The 22,075-nt window shown below is 39.2% G+C and overlaps 1 protein-coding gene across 4 annotated transcripts in view; it reads right to left on the bottom strand.

The window, feature by feature from the left end:
* Positions 1 to 1,732: 1,732 nt before the first annotated feature.
* LOC143852044 (nuclear poly(A) polymerase 4-like) overlaps positions 1,733 to 22,075 on the bottom strand; it is a 31,217-nt gene continuing 10,874 nt past the window's right edge. The window contains exons 3-13 of one of the 4 annotated variants that reach the window (XR_013236646.1): positions 13,904 to 14,011; positions 8,591 to 8,653; positions 8,329 to 8,490; positions 5,999 to 6,112; positions 5,847 to 5,909; positions 5,443 to 5,772; positions 5,197 to 5,361; positions 4,044 to 4,892; positions 2,710 to 2,789; positions 2,294 to 2,412; positions 1,733 to 2,128 (exon numbers count right to left, since the gene is read on the bottom strand). Coding sequence is in view for 2 of the 4 variants with exons in the window: in XM_077361552.1 (XP_077217667.1) it covers positions 2,568 to 2,789; positions 4,044 to 4,892; positions 5,197 to 5,361; positions 5,443 to 5,772; positions 5,847 to 5,909; positions 5,999 to 6,112; positions 8,329 to 8,490; positions 8,591 to 8,653; positions 13,904 to 14,011 (2,076 nt within the window). In the remaining 2 variants the exon portion in view is untranslated. Of the gene's footprint in view, positions 2,790 to 4,043; positions 4,893 to 5,196; positions 5,362 to 5,442; positions 5,773 to 5,846; positions 5,910 to 5,998; positions 6,113 to 8,328; positions 8,491 to 8,590; positions 8,654 to 13,903; positions 14,012 to 22,075 lie in introns of all 4 variants that reach the window. The other 3 variants (XR_013236639.1, XM_077361559.1, XM_077361552.1) reach the window with 3 other exon arrangements.

Raw genomic sequence — 22,075 nt, 5'->3', positions numbered from 1 at the left:
AGAGCCAACTTAGTGCAGGTCATCTTCCTGGAATTAGTCCAGATTTCAACAGCAACAAATTTGCATCATCTGTGAGAATGATAAAAGAACATCTGAGCATGATACCGAGAGAGAGCACCATCCGCAAGAAACGCACTCCGAGCGTGAGGGGCCTTGTTGAGTCCAATAACCAGTATTGGACTCACAATCGATTTATAGCTATTAAATACTTAACATTCTGAGGACTGCTAACAAAACGGAAATCCATTTTCTATCTATACCTAACAGAAATTTAATTATGATACTACGTATTTCTTGCAGGGATAATAGTCAGGCATAGTGCATGCCAATTTCTTACAGGACATTTAGGCCATATTTAGTAGCCTTGAAAGTCTTTTCCATGGAATATTAGTTTATCAAGTGAGGGGAGAGGGGCAAAAGGGTGGGAGGAGAGAATCGAGTGGGCATGAGTGGAGAGGTAAAGTGGATGAAAATACGAAAAGAAAAACAGTACTCAAAATAGAGTTTTATCTCCCCACCCCACAAGACAATTTGATTTTTTTTTATTTGATTTATTAAATGTAACATGACGATATATAAATACACTGAGATAAGAATTATAGTAAAAGGAGGTAAGGGTAGACCGAAAGACTTAATAGCTAGGAAGATAACAAAGAACATAACCTTCGATAGAAGAGAATGGAAGAAAATGATCCATGTAGACGAACCCAACTAGTATCAGGATTAGACTTTAGTCACTTTGAGCTGAGTAAATTCTTTCACCTTCTTCATGAAAATTTTCTAAAGGATTCATTAGCCGACCCCAACTAGTTTAGGACAAAGGCTTAGTTGAGTTGAGTTGAGATGAGAATTGGATCCCCCGAGTTATTTGATCAACTCTTCTACAAAGAAACTTTCAACACCCTCTCCCTAACCCCCTCTTAATCCCCTCTCCAGCTCCCCCTATCCCTCTCTCAACACATGATAAGCTAATATTCCATGAAAATAATCTTTCCTTATTTCTTACATGTGCAGTAATTCAAATGTAACAGTGAGGAGAAGTGTGGTAAAGGTGACCTACGCGGAAGAAGTGTTGGTTTCGGCCAGAACCGAAACAAAATCCACACTAAAACAGAAACATGGCCAAAAAAATTTTTTTTTTTTTAAAGGTCACATGGCCAAAATTTTGGAAAAGCAAGCCGAAATACGTGGGCCGAAACATGCTTTTCGACTGAAATGTCGGTCTGGCCAGAACCGAAACAAAATCCACAATAAATTGGAAATTTACATGATTCCACCGAGATTTCGTTTTCACAAGAGAGGCAACCTATTTACAAGATTTACATCAAATTTTAAGAGAAACTAAAATATTGCTACAAATTTTACAAGATTTCTTCAAGTACCACAAATGCTGCATGCAAACAAGAAAATAATTTTGACAAAGGCATGAATTGTTGTCTGTAACATTAGGTTTAGTACGCATGTGAAGCCCAATCTTTGATCATGCTGCTCCCATTAAAGATGGTCAGCGCTTGTCAGTGCTTATGTTTCAACAAGAACTGGGTTACACGAAGAATTACTGTCTAAGTTTAGTTTAAAGTGAATCAAAACCTCCAAAGTTTTCACTCTCTTTCCGATAGGCAGAGTTCAAAGTTCATCCAATAATCAGACAGTGAGATGCTGAAGGTGATTAACAGCCACAACCAGCAAGAAATAACACTCCATGAATAAATCCATAGGAGAAGTGGGAGAGTAAAGAATCTTGTATGCATTACAATAAACCAAGTATACAATGGTTATGGTTCAAGAGAGAGCAAGGAGAAATAAAAATAAATAGATCAGTCAGACAGTCACTCCCCACCCAAACTATAAACCCTAAAATCTTAGCTCCCAACTACCCATATATGTTTTACAGACAACATGGTCCACCCCAAAGAACGGATTAACAACAGAGGTAAGTGAAGTTGCTGCAAAATTCAAGGGGGCACCAGACATCTCTCCTCCGCTCTTTGCCAAGGCCCTCAGATTACCACAAGCTTTTGCAGCGCAGCATAATACACAACTAGTACGGTACAAAAATCCAGAAACCTGGTGGTGCTTCTCCGGATTGATGTCACTATCACAACCCGATCCCCCTCGACATGGTAACCTGGTGGTGCTTCTCCGGATTGATGTCACTATCACAACCCGGTCCCCCTCGACATGGTAACACACTCAGACACGTTCAACACACACACACACACACACACACACACACACACACACACACACACAGAGTCTAGAAATCGAAAGCCAGCAGTTAACCGAAACTTACCCCCTCCAAAAGGGCTGGGGCAGGTGGCTTTCCTTCACTCTTCTCTGTGCAAGTCCTCCAATTTTTTCTTTGGCCCAAAACAGCTGAATCCCTCTCACGCTGTTGTTGTAAGACTCAACCTGCGATAAATCAAGGGCACAAAAAACACCAAATATGACAGTATAAAGATAATGGGAAAAAGTTTGATCTTCCAGGGGAGGTTGTCCACCACACTCTATATTGGTGGGAGAGCCACCTTGACATTAAATGGGGCACACCAACCCCCTTTGTGTGTTCAAGGTACCACCCATCCCACTGGCAGGAATGGGCGTAGCCAAGAAATTTGCACCTGTGGGTTAATGAAGCGGTGCTCAAAGGATAAAATACAGTATAATGATTGATTTCTAGAGTTAAATTTAGGGTTTGGAAATACATGCCTTATCACCGGTTTCTGAACAGTTTCAGAGTTGACTCCACCACCATGAGCTTTCAAGACCATTCCAATGGCAACAGTAGGCTTCACAAGTCAAAAGCAGGTAAAATGACAAAATATGAAGGCCCATACGCAAATTATGGTTTTTGAACTTACTATAACTTTGAGTAGAGATCTCTTTGAATGCCAACAAAATTGGCCCTTATTTGTATAAAAGGTTATTTTTAAGTCAATCTTACTTGGAAGTGGGGCAAGGCTAGACTTCCAACCATAATTTGCAAATAGCAGTCTATTCACAACCATTATATGCAACTAACAGTATACGCAAACGAGGTTGTAAGAAAATAAAATAAAATAGAGGTATCCAAAGAAGCCCTTATACGCATATTGGTTTTTAATTTAGATATGAGTATTAGCAAATAATTATTATAATAGTTTTATAAATGATATAGCTAATGGCTAAGGGGCCTTGTTTATTTATTTATTTATTTATTTGAATGGTTTCAAAGAGGCCTTAATGTCCCATTTACAAATAAGAATAAAAAGTTAAAATAATCTTACTCGCAAATAAGAAACAAATTAGATACCTCTAAAATTATTTCCATATAATCTTAAATGGAAATGGTTTTAAAGTTAAATATGGTTTATTTGCAAATAAGGGACATAATATGATGAGAAATGATATCATTTAATGGCTTTCAAAGCGATCCTTATTGCCCCGTTTACCAAAAAAAAAAAAGATTTAACTAAATATTCGTATTTGGAAATAAGAATTAATTTTGGAGGCATCCAGCCTTCTTTGGATGCCCCTCAAAATCCTTAATGCCCCATTTACCATAAAAAAAGATTTAACTAAAATATTCGTATTTGGAAATAAGAACTAATTTTGGAGGCTTCCAGCCTCTTCGGATGCCCCCCAGAATTATTTCTTATTTGCAATTAAGATTATTTTAATTTAATCTAATTTGCAAGAGGAATGATAAACTGAAGGGTGCCCTTGCAAAAACCAGCAACAAGTGCGCCTCAAATCTCAATTGCACAATCTCACCAAAGTGCGTTTATAGTGGCACAAAAAATATAAAATAAATGAATAATAAATGCAATTTTGAGAGATCATCCAATGGGGGTGCCCTTCAGTGCAGCACCTCTATTTGCAAATGGATCTTAGCCTATTAGGGCCCTCTTTGGAAGCCATCTATATCATTTTTTAAACTACTATAGCCATCTTTGCGAATAATCATATCTAACTTAAGAAAAATGCATATAAGAGATTATATGAGAAGTGTTTCTAGGTGTCCAAAGATGTAGTAAAAGAAAAACAATGAGCAGATGCAAGACCTCTAATTCTTCTGGAAAGGCAGGTTGAAATCCCTCGCTTCCGTTTAAGCTCCCATTCTCAAAAACCACATCTGCATTGCCCTCACGAACATCACTCTCACATGCAAAATCCAATGTGCCGATACCAATTCCAAGTCCAGATTCAGAATTCTCAGCACCAAATGATCCCATCTCTGGCTTCAACTCAGGTCGTCTTTCTAGCGATCCAGCCTCAGAAGTCACAGAGTTACCCATCGCCAAGTTCTCCATTTTACTCTCCTGACACATGTCTGACCTGCTGCTACTACTAGCTTCAGACGGAGAAAGAGATATCTGCTTATTTGGACTGATGGAGGCCCGTTTCTCAGATCTATCTGGTTTCAAAGTGTCCTCATCGGCATCTTTCTTTCTCTTGAACCGTTGCTCCACTGATACATCAGCCTCATTCTCTTTGTTGCCCGCTGGGAGAAAAGGTGACTTCTCCCTATTTGGGCTAATGGAAGTTCGTTTCTCTGGTTTATCTTTCTTCAAATTATCCTCTCCACAAGCCTTTTCAGGCTGCTGGGTTGAGAACCTCGAAGGCCGAGGACGCTTGTACCCAACTGGGAACACATAGGAAGGAATCTGCTTCCTACGAACGTGTGAAACATATATCTCCATGCCAGGTTTCCAACACATGTACATGCTCACTGAATGCCTGAACTCATCCACTGTTCCACGAATATCAAATTGTTGGCCTTCTTGGATTCTAACCCCTTCCTTCCTCTGCAAACCCATGAAGAAAGCACAATGCGAACACTGTTTCGAACTGTCTACATACTCACTGGGATATGGATGGCACTGCAACATCCCAAATGTGTCTCGCTCTATCTGTGAAGTTCAGAAAAATGAAGGCTACTTATGAGAAGAGAAAGTACATTAAATTTTTGCTTCTACTTCAATGGAACAACTGTGACAGATGGTTTAAGCTTAATTTTCGAGTGTACCCAAGTCTAGATTATACCAAAAAAATACCTAAGCCTAGATACAAAAGCATCGATCCATTCAATCCAAAGAAGAAGAAAAAGCATAGGTTCCAGCAGGTATGGAATTCTTTAGCAATATCATAGTCTGAAGAAAACCTAGGCATAGAAAAGTCTCATTTCAAAAAAAAAAAAAAACATAGAAAAGTTACCTTCAAAGTCAGCTGCCTCAACCTGGATTCCACCCAACCCTTCCAAGTAAGCAAATCATCAGCATCGGCTGCTACAATGTCAACCTGCAGATAATTCTTATATGTCTCAAAGAAATGGTATGGCTCAAATAGTGCGCTCCACTGTGCCTTATTCAGCTCAATTTCCTGGATGCCAAGAAACACGAGAGAAAAAGACCTAAGTAACCATAGAATTTCTTGAATGCAGCAAGCTCATTATATTCTTACCTCGCATATCTTGTTACCATTCTGAAATTGCTCCATCATAACACGAAGCGTACTTGTTGAGACATTGTAGCTAGAATTCATGCACGGATATGCCGGTGTGATGATTGGCATATGATGGGTTCGGTCCCGCGGATGCTTACGAGGGTCCCATATGGGAAAACCAAGTTCATCCTCCTCTATTGAACATAGCATAACAGGATTTGGCCAGCGCCACTGGGTATAAACTCTGAAGAATCGAGAAACTAGCATACTGGGGACCGCATTAGGATAAAGTTGGCATATACGAGCAACTAAGAGAGCCCAATTCACACCACCGAGAAATCCAGTCACCTGGAAAAATGAAAGTCAATCTAAGATCGCAGTTCAAATGGTCAAGTGAAATGAGCCTCATAAAAATAACTTACATTTGAATAAACGCCGCGCCTTTTAGCCCAAAATTTTAAGCACCTGAGTGTCGTGTGGAAATGCTACAAATTACAGAAAAAAGTCCAGACATGAAACAGAAAATATCCACGAACTAAAACATAATCCACAAAAAATCATTTATAATGTTCACCTCTACATTTGGAACAAGTCGAAGAATTTGATCCGCAACCCTACAGCCATTAAGACTGCGAACAGTTTGTTCATCGACATCATATAATACAGACCCATGGGAGATGTCCAAGTCCTGAGACAGGTTATTCCAGCAATGGCACAATAATAACCAACCAATATAGAATTGACTAAGCCTCAGGATGTGCTCAAAGTAAACAAATATAGAATGGAATAAACCTACTAAATACTGCTAATATACTATGCATGACCAAATGACAAGGATAAGTATTAATATCAAATAAAGTTCGACTAACAGCACGACCAGCCACTTCACAATAGTTGGTAATTCTAGGCAGTACCGGGAGAACAAGAGAATAGTTAAGAGAACTTGGTCCCTTACACCCCTGCCCACCCACATGAATTTAAAAACAATTCCAGATTCTGTGAGTGATTAGGGAGAGAAAAGCTTTTAACCCTAAACATTGTTTTGAAAATCTTACGATTTACGGTTCGATTTATGATTCTTAGGCAAAACGATTTGAATCCCATGATTGAATCTTAATTTGTATGAATCTTACGATTCGATAGTAAATCGTACGACTCATACGATTTATGCGATTTATCCAAATTAACTTTTGTATAAAAGAAAATATGACTTTCTTTCAAAAGACCTCATTTCCATTCTACATTACAAGAAGCCTTTGAAATACCTCTCATTAGAAGGAAGAAGACAGAGGAGAAGTAGGACTTCGAACGAATCGAACCAGTAGAGCACAAAGCATTTGTTGAGGGCATTACTCACATCGAGGTGGGAGTCGAGGTGGGAGACTCCCATAATAAGGACAACATTAATTCCCGTCTTTTATGATTGATATTTGTCATTTGATGTTTGAGACTCTGAGAATTGATATGATCTTGTGTCTTTTTTTAAAGATTATTAACCAAGATGCATGGGTTTGGATGAGAATGAGATGATTAGCATGTGTCAAGTTTGTCACCAAACAATTCATATTACGATATTGAATGCTCATCATGGTAGTTTTTGTTTGAATTAATGAATTTGGAGGAAAAAATAATAATTGGCCATTTTTATTCTTTAATTAATTTATAATTTTTTATTATACAGATTTTTTATATTTTTGAATGAATCTTACGATTTACAATCCAATACGATTCGACCCTGATTACGATTTACGATTCGATTTTCAAAACATTGACCCTAAACCAATAGATTACCGAAATCTTCTCATCTCCTTCTCCATGGACGTAGTAAGCATACTACCAAATGCCTACTAAATACTGCTAATATGCTATGCATGACCAAATGACAAGGAAATAAAGTCCAACTAACAGCACCACCAGCCAGTTCACAATAGTTGAAAATTCTAGGCAGTACCGGGAGAACAAGAGAATAGTTAAGAGAACTTGGTCTCTCACACCCCTGGCCCACCCACATGAATTTAAAAACAATTCCAGATTCTGCGAGTGATTAGGGAGAGAAAAGCGTGTAACCCTAAACCAATATATTACCGAAATCTTCTCATCTATTTCTCCATGGACGTAGTAGGCATACTACCAAACCATATAAATCTTGTTGTGATCTGTGTTTATGCTTATTATCTTGATTGCTTTCATGCTTTGATCTGGATTTACATTCACACAACAAACTGAAATGGTCACAGAATTGAAGCCATAAACCATATTGAGCTATCCAAAGCATTTAGAATGCATCTTCCTTCTTCTATACATGCCTACTGACTTCACCAACTCAGCGTCCTCAATTTCATTTCTAAAACCAAACCCGTGCTATAACAGGCAATTACAAGTTACAATAAGAGGAAAGGCATTAACGAAAAGTATATTTATCACTCACTAAGCAGGGCTAATAATATACTCTGGTAAGCTACTATGGAATGATAATCGTAAATGAACAGAATTGTGGAAGCAAAGTAAAACAGAAAAATGATATCAGCAACAAGTTAATTACCAAAATGAAATGAAATGCTTATTCAGAAAGACTAAAATCCTTTGTGTATGCAATGATCCCAGTAGTCACTAGCTTCGCAACCATTTGGTTCCAGTTTAAATAAAAAAGTGACATTATATCCTAATCCACCGAAGGAAGCGAGTGAAAAAAATAGTTGGGATTAGAAGTCCCAACTTCTTAAAAAAAAAAAAAAAAAAAACAAAGGCAATAGCAGATATACCTAGTTTGAGATGATCCATTGGCAGGTCAGAATAAAATGCGTACAAACATTTGATAGCAAAGCAAAGAAAAATTGAACGTAGAAAAAAGCTAAAAACAAGAAAACAAAACCAGCAAAGAAACATTTTCTTTGGCCAACTTACTTCCGGAACAACCAAGAGGGAGATGCTAGCATAAAGTAGATCAATTGATATTCCATGGAACTTGAATTTCATTACTGGGACATGAGCATCTGGAACTGGTTGTAGTTCGGTAACTTCTTCCATATCAGCCAGCATGCGATGCAAAATAATGAAAAAATCTTCCTGCAGGAAACAATCTGAACATTCAGAAGTATGCCTTACAACCACATCAAATAACACGGCTTCAGACATCAATGAAAATGAATTAGTCAAGACAATTTACCTCTCGATTTATATAGGACGGCCCAACACAAAGTGTGTCAATGTCAGCACCAGGACCATGCACCTGCCAAAGTACAAGGAAAGCAGCTTCAAGTTTTATCAAATAGTAAGTCCATTTCTATGAAAAAATGAACATGCTAACGGAAGCAAATGATACTTCAATGAAAATATAAGCATACCAGTAGAAGTAAATAACGTTGCAGACCACACCAAAAGAAGTGACATCACAATAACAAATTCAGAACCAAAAGAGAACAAAATGAAAAAGGACGGGTGTACAAAAAACTAAACCCCTCAATGGAATTTAGAAAAAAAAAAACCGATAAAAAGTAAACATGCTCCCGTTACAATAGAAGACCCAGCCAAGCACCAACGGGCATTTGACTAGCACAAGCAAGCCATGACTGATTTAATGCAAGACTAATAAATCTATCAATTTCCGAAACATGTTGACAACTTTGACCAACTCGAGAAGACTGACAGGTGTAACGCAGCACGTTGCACTTAGTATAAAACTAGATGGGGTATGATGTCAAGAAAACTGAATCCGTATGCTAAAAGTAAAAACTGTGATGTCAATTGTCAAATACTATCATAGCTGACTGATGGCATAAGATGCCGTTGGAGGTTTAAAAACTCAATAAAGTATAGCCTCAAACTGGCTGAGGCTCACTCCTGTTATCTGGGTTGGCCTTGTAGAGCCAGAGAAATCAACTAAAAAACTAAGGGTGTGTTCGGCAACTATTCTTTTACGGGATTTCCCCCTTTTTTAGGGGTGGAGAATGACGAAAGCCAAAAAAATCTCAAAAATCATGTTCGGCTGCAAGCATGACCCGCTAAGGTCCGTTTCAAAATTTTCTGCTACTTTTTCGACTAAAAAATAGAATTCCTCTAAGCGATAAATAACCGTTTCTAAGATTTCTCATCACTCCGTTTCCGCCCGATTCTTTAGGCGAGAATGAGAAGTGTTGCCGAACATGCCCTAAAATTTCTAAAGGTTTTCTCAACTTAATTTGAGCTTTAACAACCTGATCTCGTTCAACCATTTTTATTTTTTTTACACAAAACTCAAGCAGAGAACCCAGACATGGAACTTCTTAATTGCTCTGGATTCTGCCCAATACTACTCCAGCCCATTGTACGGACATTACCCGACTTAAAAACCCTGGATCTATGATTTTGCATTAACTTTATAAATATTTAAATAAAAAACCTCATTTTTGGAGAATCACTGTTCATCAACCAAAAACATAGGGGACTAAGGTATGTTTTAGTTTCCCAAAGAAAATGAGGACAAAATGCAAAACATTTCAACAGAAATGGACAAAATAAAATGAGGAAATAACTTATTGAGGAAGAGATGGCCAATTGAGAATTTCAAACATGAAAGTGAATAGTTGCTGAACAACATTGGAGTATGTCCTCAAGTACCAAAACTTTGGTTACATTAGAACTTTGTTTGGAAAACAGGGAAGCAAACTAAATGGGACAAATAGGAGGAGTCCATCAGCAACATGGCCTTCTTAGGTTGCATATCATAGGTTTAAGCAGAGCAACTATAATGCCTAGGCAATCCTATGTGAGTTACCTAGGGAACAACCTTTAAATAAAAATAAAAGTAAGAACGGAGATTCAAGAAGAAGAGGAAGAAGAAGAAGAAGAGCACACATAAAGGCACGGATACATCTTTAAACATAAAGCCTGGAAACTGATAGGTTTGGCTGCATAGGCAACACGCCCATGGACTAGAGGACAAAGTATTATTGTATCATTTGATCATACATTTACCAGTTTTTTTAATGAGAGGTGTGAAAAGCCAGTATAGTTTGAGAAATGCAAATGAGTTTGTACAGGTGACTTTTTTTCTTTTTTTTTTTATGACATACGGTATCCCCACCCCATTTTAGGGCGGGACTGATCCCTATGGATGCGCGCAATCATCCGCAAACCACACGCATCGGGTTTACGGGTTGATCCATATGCATATTCAGCTACAGGATAAGAGTCATATGACACAAGACATGGATTTTAATCGTTGCTAGATATTGTGATTGGCCATCTACATTGAGGCGTAAAAGCATAGTTCAGGCTTCTACATCATCAAATGACCTAGATAAGACATCAACACTTGAAAGATAAACAGCAAAAATTGATGGTAGCATTGCCTACTATGTTGCAAAAAAAAAATTTAAAAGATAAATAGAATTACCAAAGAAAAAGGTGAAATTCCATCCCCACAGTGCATCACATAAGATTTCAGACACATTCAAATGATGAGATTGCCAAAGATTATAGCCTGTGGAAAGGCAAAGATAGAAGGCAAGGCTTGCAAGTACCGCGGGAGTACTCTTATGTCCAACAGCTGGATAGACAGTAAAGGAAAAATGCTTAATGCCTAAGAAGAACACATTCTGAAATCCATTTGATACAGCGGGCACGAAAAAGAGATGCAAAATGCATTTACGAGCTTATTCACAACGTGACAGATGAACTAAAACAATAGAACATCCATCCATGTCATGGGCTCATTATTGATTAAAAAAGGAATTGAGAGAGAGAGAGAGAGAGAATTTGTGGTTGATAACCTAAAATAGATGACAATCAGACAGACAAGTACGTTCAATTGCAAGAAAGATAGTAGCAGGGATTTCAATTGCAATGATAACAGTGACAGGACCCAATGAGCATTTATAGGGGGATTCCAACTCGTTCTCAGTCAAGAATTCATCCAGAAGGCAAAACTGAGTCCACTCAAGAGAATCAATAATTGACCAAACAAGTATTTCATAGGAGGGAGCTAGTCAAACAAGTTTTTGATTGACTTGGTAGGACCAAAACTGATTTAACTCAGGCAAGTCAATGACTCAACCAACGAGTTTCGAAACATTGACCTATTGACCTTAACACTAAATAACATTAAGAAGGCTGCCAATACCAGGAAGACAAAATATTCATTTCGTACGGAACCAGATAATTCTACTACAATGTCCCAAGTTTGAATGCATTGCACTTTTGTGCTGTAGCTTCTCATTGTAATTTGCCCTTTGACCTTTTAAACTTTTTTGTGTTCGTATTACTAGTAGTAAAACATCCATCTCTTGTGGAGATATTGTACTAACCTTGATTGATTCGCGTGTGTATTTTGTAATAACGTGTCCATAAACTCTGCACCACAATCTTTCCCCCAAATGAATTTCCATGTTTTATTTGTCTCCTTTTCTCTAATAAAATAGTTACAAACTTGGATGGTTCTAGTTTTGAAAATCCATGTCCGGCAATTAAAGGGTAATAGGGGTTCAGTGAGGCGGGCCTTTGCCCCCCATTGGAGTGGCCGACTCTGGTGAGGAGGAGGTGCGTGCGGCCACCAAGGCATCAAGCTTCTTGTGGGTGAAGACTTAGATAAAGTAGTAGCTTCTTGTGCGTGCAGGGCTTGTTGGAGAAGTGGGTAGATACCTCTGGGTAACGACTCCATACACCATAGTATGGAACATCTGGAAAGAACGTAACAGACGCATCTTTCAGGAGAAAAGTAGAACTGCGGCTTGTATTGCTTTGGATATCAAGATTGAAATGATTTCTCGGACAAGGGTGAAGAAACAAACTCCTTATGGGATGGGCGACCTCTCATAAGGAACTAGTGATCAGTAATATGGGACAGAACTATCCGCTCCAAGCCTAAACCCAAATGGATGAGTCCGCCAACAGGGTGGTTGAAATTGAATTTTGATGGCAGTTATTTGGGCAATCCTGGAAGGGCAGGGTTCGAAGGAGTAATTAGAAATTCCTCTGGATCAATTGTTATGACGTATTCGGGACCCTGTGGAATATATGACGCTAGCGAGGCTGAGGTCAAAGCATTTCTTTTTGGTTTAAGGTGAGCGTCTGAACATGATCAACGTCCTCTTATAGTGGAAGCGACTCTTCAAATGTAGTGGCCTGGGCCTCAGAATCTTCAAAGGGTCCTTGGAGATTGTAAGAGATTGTAGCGGAAATATTGGATCTAATGCGGGTACTCAACCCGAACCTTGAACATCGCAGGCGATCGACAAATGAGATGGCTGACACTCTAGCCAAAGCAGGAGCTGACCGGGAGGACTTTCAAATAGTATCACATTTGTAATGAGCCCATTCCATGAAGGAAGGGTAGTGTTGTCCTAAATTCTGGAACGCTTTCTCCCTTTTCAAAAACATCGGATATGTCCGGTGCTATTAATGTTTGTAACAGCAGGATGGGACCACTGGTCCTGAATGCTCTTTAAATATTAATGAAAATTGTCATCTTTCGAAAAGAAAAAAAAAGTAGTGGTTGAGGGGCATTCCCCTTATGTGATTCTTTGGTTGAGCGGCTCCCATGTCTTCCCTTGGAGATTTGCATAGTTATTTGATGAGATTAAAGACATAGTGGGCAATTCGAGTATCTCCTTTTGTCAAATCAGAAGATCTGCTAATGGGAAGGCGGATAAGCTTGCTAGGGATGGGATTCGTTTGGGGGCTTTAGAATTGTTTCATTTCCTACAGCCTTGATTATTTAGTTTCTCTACTAGGTTTTATTGAGTTTTGCAGTGCATCTTTCTCGTCTTTTCCTTTTCTTTTGCTTGAACTTGACCATCTCGATCCTTTTTATTTAATGGAATTTTCGACCATTAAAAAATCATTATAATAACAAGCATAGGAGTGAGAAAGTGGCATGTTCCAAGTAGAAAGCAATGTATGCAATTTTATTTCCTATTTATTCTTTGGAGTTTGGACTATGAGGTTTAAATTATGCATGAACATTTTCCTCATTCAGTAAAATTACAAAAGATGTGGAGATTTACTCGTCACTAAAACAACTCTATAGACTCCCTCCTCGGCAAGAAGGTTCACAATATCAGTAGCATCTCTAAGTGGATGGACAACAAAAGGGGGAAAAAAGAACTTGGTTTACTTCCCCACTAATCACCACAAACGATATGAATTATAAGACCTCTACTACTGTTAATCTTTGTAAATCAAGTCATCATTTTACCAAAAACTGTAACAACAAGCGAACCATAATGTGAAAATAACAATACTAATTTATTTCAATAAAGCCCACCTCCAGCTAGACTATTAGAAGGAATAAGGGATGCCTTACGCAGATGTGCCCAAAACCATTCACATAATTAATATAGTATAAATTTCCAAGAATATATCATTTTCAAAGAAAAAAAATACATTTCCAAGAATGTGGGACCAAAAAGTATCACTATATGACCAAACGAGAAACTAGCTCAAACTCATATCTTACCCCCAATCAATTTTCAAAAAAAAATAATAATAATAATAATATTACCCCCAATCGATAAGATCCAAAAGTAAATATTACGGCATTGGCATCCTCAACCATTTGATCAATGTACCCTCTCTGACGAGTTAGCTGCTTCACCCAAGCTTTTACAATCTGATGTCAACAAAGAAATGTTCCAAACAAATTAGCAAAAAAAATAAAAAAGAACACATACAGCACAAAAAAAACCATATAGCAGACAGATTAGGTTAAAATAAGTGTAAAGTATAATTAAAAGCCCCCAAAGAATAATGATAGAACATATAGGATGAGCCATTCAAAAAAGATGGAAAGTGCATCATGAATACATAGGTTGGTCCAAATAGCATTGTTGAGTAGTGTATTAGGGTAGTTTAGTCATTATATGTATGCTGAGTGGTATTGTAGTCTTTGTACTTACGTTGCCCTAGATGGCCCTATATATACATTAATTACATGAGGAGCTCCCAAGTGAAGACTCTCCCATTTTCTCTACTCCTCTTCTTCTTCCTCTCTTCTTACGCTAGATCCATTTCTAACATGTAACATGGTATCAGAGCAAAGATCCGAATGAAAGAAGGAGAAAGAAGAGTCCATCCACGTTTCCCATCTCTTTCTCGCAATCTCTCATCTCTAGTATCTCTCTCCGCGCAATCTCTCTCGTATCTCTCTCTCTAACCCTAATCTCATCTCTAACCCTATCTCATTTCTATCCTCCATCCACGCCATTCTCTCTCATTCTCATATCCCTCACAGCCCTTGGGCATTTGCTTTTTGGGCAAAACCCTATCTTCCTATCTCGACAAATCCCTAAAATCTCCCTGTTCACGTGTAACCTTCCCACCGTATTCTGGTTTTGAGCAACCCCACTCGAAAATCTCTCCCGCATTCTCTCTCCCTATCTTATCTCTCTCTGGCTGGCATATTTCAGTCAAACCTCTCCCAAACTCACGCATCTTTGAAAATACATAATACGTATCTTTGCGTATTCCTCCCTGCTGCGGGTCCTATAACTTTTAGTTTTTCTTAAACTAATTCATTAAAATTCAAAATTTCCGCCACTAATTTGGACAACTTTTGCCACAAAAAGTCTGCCCCTTTCTTGCGTTAATATCGGTAACCATCAGGCCAGAAAACCCGTTAATTTGAGTAACCATCAAATGAGAAACCCTCTACAATATTCTTTTTCTCGAGGATATAAAGTGCGAACATAAGCAAAACCCAAGCTAATAATACCCAACTATTCATCAGAAACTTAAACAAGTGACTTTTGACCAACAAAATCAGTCCATTTCCCTCTCTCCATGGCTCTGAGAAATCTCTCCAATGCAAGCTTCCTCCTTTTTTATTCACTTTCTACAGCAAGATTTCTCAAAATACTCCATTTTTTGCATTTGGGTTTCATGCCATTTCATAATGTATGCTTCGTGCAGTGATCTTTTCTGTGTTTTCTTTCATTTTATCACAAATGCATAACTGTTGTATCCAGATTCTACTCCGGTACCCTTTTCATCATGTTTGCTTCATTTCTTCAGGTTGTAGAGAGAAGTTTGGTGAAAAAGAGATCTTTTCCAGACAATGAGGAAGCTGCCGTCTCCTCTCCAAACAGCACAATGTCAAGGATCAGTGGAAAGAGGATCGAGAGAGATCCCAGCGGAGAAGAGAACAAGAATGAGATCGAGAGGGCTTGCCCTCAAGGGAAGGGATTTCTGACAAGAAAGACGGTAACACCTCCAGGAAAAGTCAGTCAGCGATAGCTTCAAAGAACACAACTCTCTCAATCACGTAAGCAGATCTCCTCTCTTTTCTTTACGCTGAGTAAATATACGATTAAGGGGTATTTTGGCCCCTAGGAAATCAACACGACTAACCTCGGGTTTTTGTAAAAAAAAATTCGGAAGCAAAAGTCTGGAAGAGGGAGGCATTTTTTATTCATCCGGAAGAAATAGGCAGTTGGGAGAAAACAAAAAAATCAATTAAATAAACTCAAAGGATAGAGTCCGGCGTATATATAGAGCGATCCCATATATAAAGCCTATCAAAAGCTCAGGTAGTGAATGATTGAAGCCATTGATCCTATCAAAGACTATAAGTCTGGTGTGTTGCAACCATCAGAGCACAAAATCTATTGATGGGGTGGGGGTCCCAATTTTACCTCATGTATTTTACAGGTTAGCTCCCACGATCTCCACCCAAGCACATAAATAGAGTGGGGCCCACCATTTTGCACTCATGTTTTGATGGGGTGAGGCCAACTATTTCAATTATTTTACACCCGTGCATAGCATGGGCCATGAATGCTAGTGTGTGTGTGTGTGTGTGTGTGATAGTCCCAAGGCACTTTTTTATACTATTTATATGATACACTATTTATTATTTTATTTTATTTGAGAAAAAAAAGTTTTCGGTAGAATAACTATTTGTTAATTTTTTTATAGCTACTATTTGTTATTTTCTTTAGATTTATTATTATTAATGTTGCTGTTGTCGTTTATTATTTTATTTGTATCGGAATTAAGAGTTATGATTATATTAGGAGTCCCGGACTTGGTTGGATTACAAATAGAGCTTATCCTAATCCTATTTGGATTAGAGATAGAGTTAAGAATAGGAGATTAAGTTTCAAAGTCTATAAATATGGATGTATGCAGAAATCAAGTTTTCTCATTGAATAAAATTTCTTCCTCAGTTTTTTATCTTATTTTCTTGTGGAACCAAGGGCTTTTACCAAGGGAAACGGTGTTCTTCTTCAACGGGTTGAAGACGGTGATCTTCGCCTCCTTTTCCGCACACTTCCCGCCAAGTCAAGTGGTATAAGAGTGACGTCTCTACTCGGATCGAACCCGCTTGCTTCAAGCATCGGTTCTTACTAGAAGTTCAATTTCCCAAAGCTTTACCCAAGTACTTCGTCGTCATCCTTCGAGGCAGTCTTCCTACTTCAACTTTCACCTCTATCAACCTCCATATTCAACATTCAACCGAACCAACCACGCGTAGTTGGAGTCTGCAGCTACCAAACTCCAAAACAGAGCTCTCTTACGGGTGAGTTTTCGTGTCCTTTCCAAACCCATTCACCCCTCATGCCTTTCCGCACGCTTCCGTCGTCTCAAGTGACTCAGCGGAAGCGCATGGAAAGGAAGGTGAAGATCATTGTCTTCAACCGGTTGAAGAATAACATTGTCTCCGTTGATAAAACCCTTGAATCCACAAGGAAATAAGACAGAACCCTAATTCAAATTTTATTCAATGAAAAGATAGCCTGATTTCTACATACACCGTACATCCATATTAATAAACATTGAAATACTTCTACTCAAATTCTAGCTCTAATCTAGCTAGGATAAACTCTCTCTGTGATCCAACTAAGACTGGGATTCTCAATATAACCATAACTCTTAATCCTTATACAAATAAACTAATAAACTAAAAACTGTGTCCTACATCACCCCCTCCCCCCCCCCCCCCCCCCCCCCAACTTGATTAAAATCGTCCTCAAGTTTAGTCTGATTGCTCCTCCATGAAGGAAGTTGATGCTAGCATGGGGAGTACAAAACGGGGTGGTCACAATCGATGGGTGCCTCGTTCCAACTTCGATTTGAAGTCTTTTTCAACGGATTAGGTATTTTCACCAAGAGATTACTATGGCATGAGTGGGCATGCGCGGTAGGACTTGATGCAATTGTAAATCATGCCTTCGATAAAATCTTTAATTCGGGGTAGCTGAGGGAAAACGTATCAATCACTAGGCTCGGTATGAAGAGCAGTCACTAATGGGGGCAAATCTTTGTCCAACTCGAGCTCACAAATAACGAACTCTACCAAGGCCTCGAACTTAAACCGAAGTTCACGTAAAGATCGCTTCATGCCCCGGTGCAATTCTTGTACTTCGTACAACCGGTTTGTCAATTCTCTTACCTAACATTCGAGTTCGTCCTTGGTGACTTGAAGATCCTCAATGTGTAGATCTGTATGCTCACACGAACTCCATCGAGTGATTCAGGCTCTCCAGATATTCTGAATTACATTCGCGACATACTTAATTCACAAGTAATTAACTCGGGCGATCTTTTGACGAAATCAACTTTGAATCTTGATGATAGAACTTGCCTCATATTTTTTTTCCGGCTTGGTATATGGGTCATGTCTTTTGGATGGTAACACACGCGACTTTTCTCTTAGCACAGCCTTTTGGGCTCTCTCACATCTCAATCTAGCTTAGATCTTCAAGGAGTTTTGATAAGTAACAGGTGTGATTCTTTGATAAAGGAATCATATATTTCTTCACAAAAACTGAACAGTGGTTGTAGCAATCTGTATCGCTCATGTTCCATCCTTATCATCATGAATTTGGCATGAAGGCCTACAATCGATCTGGCACACAGATTCATCTCTATCAGGCTCAGACCGTATTTCTCTTGGCAATCCTCAACTGCATCAATCCATTCCAAACATGCGGCCCCACGCTTAGAAGTAGACTTCTTGCTTCTTCTTCCAACTCCAAAAGCCACCCTCCATCTTTCCCACAGCCCTTCGCTCTCAGTCCACCTAACCAAACATTCTCCCTGATTAATCTCCCTTGTCCCCCTTTCTCAATTGCCCCTCCTTCAACCGATCAGCATCCAAACAGTTGCAGCCACAACCCTCCTCTAAACAACCCGTCTTCCTAGTTTCTTTCTCAGCCAAAACAACTTGAGAAAAAAAAAAACCACCACCTTCACCTTGACTTCAGCCCTCCGTTTTAACTATCTTAAATACTAAAAAAACATCACTCAAATTTCAGCCCAGACCTCTTAAACCTTGTTAGTCGACCACCCTAACGGACTCATGAATACGACCAAAAATTCTATTTCTTTTTCGACCCTTTCACCACCTACTTGACTATAACTGACCCCCCATCATTCCAACTATTAAATCTTTAACCTTTGACCTCCTCTCCTTGTTATTTCCTGACTAACCATTCTTCAAACCTTCCAAACTTCGTATCAAGAACTAGTTATTGGTATTTATTAACTCAAACATTTTTTTATCTTCCTTTAACTCCCCAAAACCTTAACCAATTAACCACCCTTCCTTTGACTTTCCCTTTAATTACGATTTCCATTAATTTCACCATTTTTGTCCCCTTTCATCAAATCCAACAACCTCTTCCAAATTTCCAACTGCCCTTTCCCTCCCTTTTCCTTACATTTTTCCCCTTTAGCTCTCATGGATCTACGGTTCATCCCAACATTTTTCGGATATGGTAATTGCGAGGCTTCAAGCTTAGAATGGATTGATGCAATTAAGGATTGTCAAGAGAAATATGATTTGTGTGACACAGTGATGATTCAGTATGCCAGAGCGACTGTAGGCCTTCATCCCAAATCTATGTTAATAAATATGGAACGGGAGCGATACAGATTGCGAAAACCATCGTTCAATTAATGGGAAGACATGTGTGATCCCTTTTATCAAAGAATTCGAACCAGTTACTTCTCGAGAGTCCTTGAAGATCTAAGCTAGATTAAGAGGTGAGAAAGCCCAAAAGGCCAAGTATCGCCTGTCTCACCATCCAAAAGACGTGGCCACATGTACTAGGCCAGACAAGAATATAAGAGGTACGCCAATTCTACCATCAAGTTTCAGAGTTGACTTTGTCAAAAGATCGCTCAAGTTAATTACTTGTTCACCAAGTATGTTGCCAACATCATTTAGCACGCTTGCAGATCCTGAATCACTCAACGGACCTCATGTGAGCGTCCATATCCGCCCACGGGAGGTCTTCGGACCAAAAATGACAAATTTGAATGTCAAATCAGAGAATTGACAACCCAATTATATGTAGAATGAGAAATTACGCCTCAAAATAGAACGATCTTTACGAGAACTTCAGCGGAAGTTTGAGGCCTTGGTAGAGTTTTTTATTTGTGAGCACGAGTTAAACAGAGATTTGCCCCACCTCAATGACTCTGCCCTTCATACGGAGCGTAGTGAACGATAAGTTCTGCCTCGGTTTCCTCGGATCAAAGGCTTGATTCCTAGCAGAATCAAGTCCCACCGCCTTCCCACTCATGCCGGAGTAATCTCCCAGCCGAAATCTATTGAAAAGGGCTTCAATTCAAAGTCGAAACAAGATACATCGGTTGCGGCCACCCCAATTTGTACTCTCCACCCTGACATCAAATTTCTTCGCGGAGGAGCAACTTCCAATCACCCAGACACATTTCTTTCCGTTTCAACTCCACACTCTCTCTAGTCTCTTATTTCTCCTAATCTTCTGGGTTTGCCATAAATCATCCTCGTTTCGTTTGGAGCTCTGCTGCTTATGATTTTTTATCTTTCAATCCATCTTATGTTTCATCCAAATCTTTGATAAAGAAATTAAAAGAATGGAAAAGAGAGACAGAAAATATTGGTAGAGAGGAAAAAATGGTTGGAGTCTAAAATTGCAGATATTTCTTTGGCAGAGGATGGGGGCGTAGCATTGGAAGAGGATAGAAAAGAAATGGGAAGGATTAAAGAAGAGCATAAGCAATTACTTCTACAGAAGGAGATATCGTGGCGCCAAAAATCAAGAGTAAAGTGGCTCAAAGAGGGAGATAAAAAAACAGCGTACTTTCATGGCATTCGAGTGCAAGGAGGGGGAATCGGATAGAATCTTTCGAAATTAACGGGACTACATCTTTTTTGAAAACAATCCATTACTGAAAGATTGTGGGCTTTTTTAGATCTTTGTATTCCTCGGATATGATGATCTGCCCTGAATCTTCTGAAGTAGAATTCTCCACTCTGAATGATCTTGATAAGGAGCCATTGGAAAGGCCATTTGTGGAAGAGGAAACCGTGAAGGCGGTGTTCTCACTAGCGAGGGATAAGGCTCCGGGTCCAAATGATTTTGCCTCGCCTTCTTTCAGTGTTGCTGGGATTCTGTCAAGACGGACGTTTTGCAATTCTTTCATGAATTCTATAAGGGCGTGTTTGGATTGTGGGAATCAAGAATCGGAATTATCCTCACTTTCCACTCCAATACCCATTCTCTCTTCAAAGGGAATCTCCACTCTGTTTTTAATGTTTGGGTATGCATAACGAATGGGAATCGTGGAGAGAGTGAGCCGGGTTGGGTTGTCCATCGTCTTCTCTCCTTCCTCCTTCGAAGATCAAACCAAAGAAATCTAGGGTAGGAGATTGGGAGGCGACAGACGTGTTTTGGAGAACATGGTTGCAAGTTGCCATTAACGGATAAGCTGCTCGGAGACGAGAAAGAGTCACGCAAAAAACCATCTTCACATGGCGAGCATTTCCGCCAGATCTATAGAAACAGAAGTTGTTTCCATTTCAGAAGAAATCACCCAGAAGAGACATCTTTGTCTCTTCTTTAATCTGAGAGGTTTGAAAACAAATCTAGATGCATGAAAACTAGGGATCCTAGGGCATTTGAGAGAGATCGAGAGGCAGGGATTTAGGGCATCGATACCCTAATCCCATAATCAGTTTACAAACTATGGTAAGAGCTTTCTCTATTGTAATACATCCTTATCAATTCCTACTTCAAGCATGGATTTCTGAAGAAGAAAGGGTTCTAGTAGGGTACTTTCACTGATAGGGTCCTTCATCTCAAGGATTTCTAAAGAAGAAACTACTGCAGAGAGAGAGAGAGAGAGACGCCCCAAAGGAATCAGAATACCACCTATCTGGGCGGGTAACGAATGCCCCCCAAAATTCTGGGATATTTTTCGCCCAGTATCTCCTTTCCGTTACCAATTTAGGAGCCAAACGTATGAATTAAAGAAAAAAGAATCAGACGTTGATTCTTGTTTCCCATACTGGTGACCCAAGCGTGACATAAAGGAATGATGTTGGATAGAAGTGCTGGAGCAACTTTCATTGCTTTAGTTCCTAAAGTTAAAGGAGCCTCCAGAGTCTCGGACTTTAGACCCATTAGTCTGGATGGCTGTTTGTATAAGATTCTTGCAAAGATATTAGCCGAACGCCTTAAAAGAATCCTTGCCCCTATCATTTCTGAAAGCCAGTGTGCTTTTGTGAGTCAAAGGCAGATTTTGGATTGTTCTCTTATAGCCAACAAAACAGTAGATTTTGCTTTGAAGAATGGGAGATAAGGAATCATGTGCAAGCTTGACATGGAAAAGCCTACGATAGGGTGGAATGGGACTGCCTGGATTACCTCCTACGAAGAATGGGCTTCGGCAATCGTTGGTGGAT

Source organism: Tasmannia lanceolata, unplaced genomic scaffold (genome assembly GCF_043159265.1).
Source record: "Tasmannia lanceolata isolate RefF3 unplaced genomic scaffold, GAP_Taslan_0.1 ptg000003l, whole genome shotgun sequence".
Taxonomy (NCBI): domain Eukaryota; kingdom Viridiplantae; phylum Streptophyta; class Magnoliopsida; order Canellales; family Winteraceae; genus Tasmannia; species Tasmannia lanceolata.
This window is presented reverse-complemented; position numbering and strand designations above follow the sequence as displayed.